The 1,149-nt window shown below is 42.5% G+C and overlaps 1 protein-coding gene across 3 annotated transcripts in view; it reads right to left on the bottom strand.

The window, feature by feature from the left end:
- The window catches only part of LOC108730162 (broad-complex core protein isoforms 1/2/3/4/5), a 6,090-nt gene that overhangs the window by 2,624 nt on the left and 2,317 nt on the right, over positions 1 to 1,149 (bottom strand). For 2 of the 3 annotated variants that reach the window (XM_018459676.1, XM_018459677.1), the window contains exon 2: positions 99 to 501. In XM_018459676.1, coding sequence (XP_018315178.1) covers positions 99 to 473 — 375 coding nt within the window. In that variant the 5' untranslated portion in view covers positions 474 to 501. Of the gene's footprint in view, positions 1 to 98; positions 502 to 965; positions 1,054 to 1,149 lie in introns of those variants that run through there. The other variant, XM_018459674.1, reaches the window with a different exon arrangement.

The following is a 1,149-nucleotide window of genomic DNA, read 5'->3' as shown; positions in this document are numbered from 1 at the left end:
CTGCTGAATATTCAACGAATAACAAGGATAAAATGATACTCGGGTTGACAGAATCGAGTTTTGACACGCACTCCAAAAAAGTAAAAAAAAGACAGTACCTGCAAAACTTCTGCTGCTTGCATTAAAGTAGCGAGCTGTTGTTGCTCCACATACACTTCTCCACGATACATAAATTCAACCAGGGCTTGAAGCTCCCACATTTTCATGTCTCTCAGAAAGATGACAGGATGGGTACATGGGATCTCCAACAGAAGACGCTCCAAGTAGTCGCTGCAGGCGGACAACACAACCTTGTGACACTTTATCGAACCTCCATCACAAGCCAGAGTCACATCGACAAACTGCTCCGAGCTGAGTAACTTTGGAAACGCACTGTGCATGTTCGACTGATGGGAATTCCAAGAGACACAAAACTGCTGACGATCTCCTCCGGGATAAGTGCCCGGATTGGGCAAGTTACTTCCAGATTCCATGATAGTAGCTTGATGCAAGACAAGTTGCCTGTCAAAAAAAAAAACAAGAATCATTCCACTGGATAATTGTCGCAAAAGGATTGTGTTCTGTTTCGAACACGCGAGACTCGCGTTACTTGAAATCTCCAAACTTTTGCACTTAAAACGAGATAAATATATATTCGGACGTTGAAAAAAGGAAACGAAGGGAAACGAAGATGTTGAATGCAAAAAACGACTTAAGTACCCGGTTATTACAGAAATCACTTTAGAGAATATACGTCATAAATAACATTTTGTAATAATAAGAAAAAACTACTAAAAATGTGCTTTTTGCTTTAAAAAAAAAACAAAAAGTTATGATATCCTTCAGACGTCTCTTAATTTTTTGTCCGTCACTGAGGTCTTAATAATTGAACAAAGCGGCGCGTTCACACAAGGTACGCTAATGGAAACCCGCAAAATAAAAGTATAAAAAAAAAACCGTACGACAAAGGCAGCAACAGCGCTAACTTGAAAACGGATTCGGAGAAGGAACTCATCCGACGCCGCGCGAAGGGCTTCCTTCGGCCGCGAGTTATTCTTGGACGCCGTAATTAAACGAAACAAATGACGAATTCTGACGTTCCGGCGGTCGGACTTTCGTGAAGTCGCCGGGCGAACCGATCCTTCTTTCAGCCGTCGAGGGAAACGCGCG

The sequence above is a fragment of the Mycetomoellerius zeteki genome, unplaced genomic scaffold (genome assembly GCF_001594055.1).
Source record: "Mycetomoellerius zeteki isolate Tzet28-1 unplaced genomic scaffold, Tzet1.0 scaffold85, whole genome shotgun sequence".
Lineage (NCBI taxonomy): Eukaryota > Metazoa > Arthropoda > Insecta > Hymenoptera > Formicidae > Mycetomoellerius > Mycetomoellerius zeteki.
Note: the sequence above shows the minus strand (reverse complement) of the source record. Positions and strands in the feature narration are given on the sequence as shown.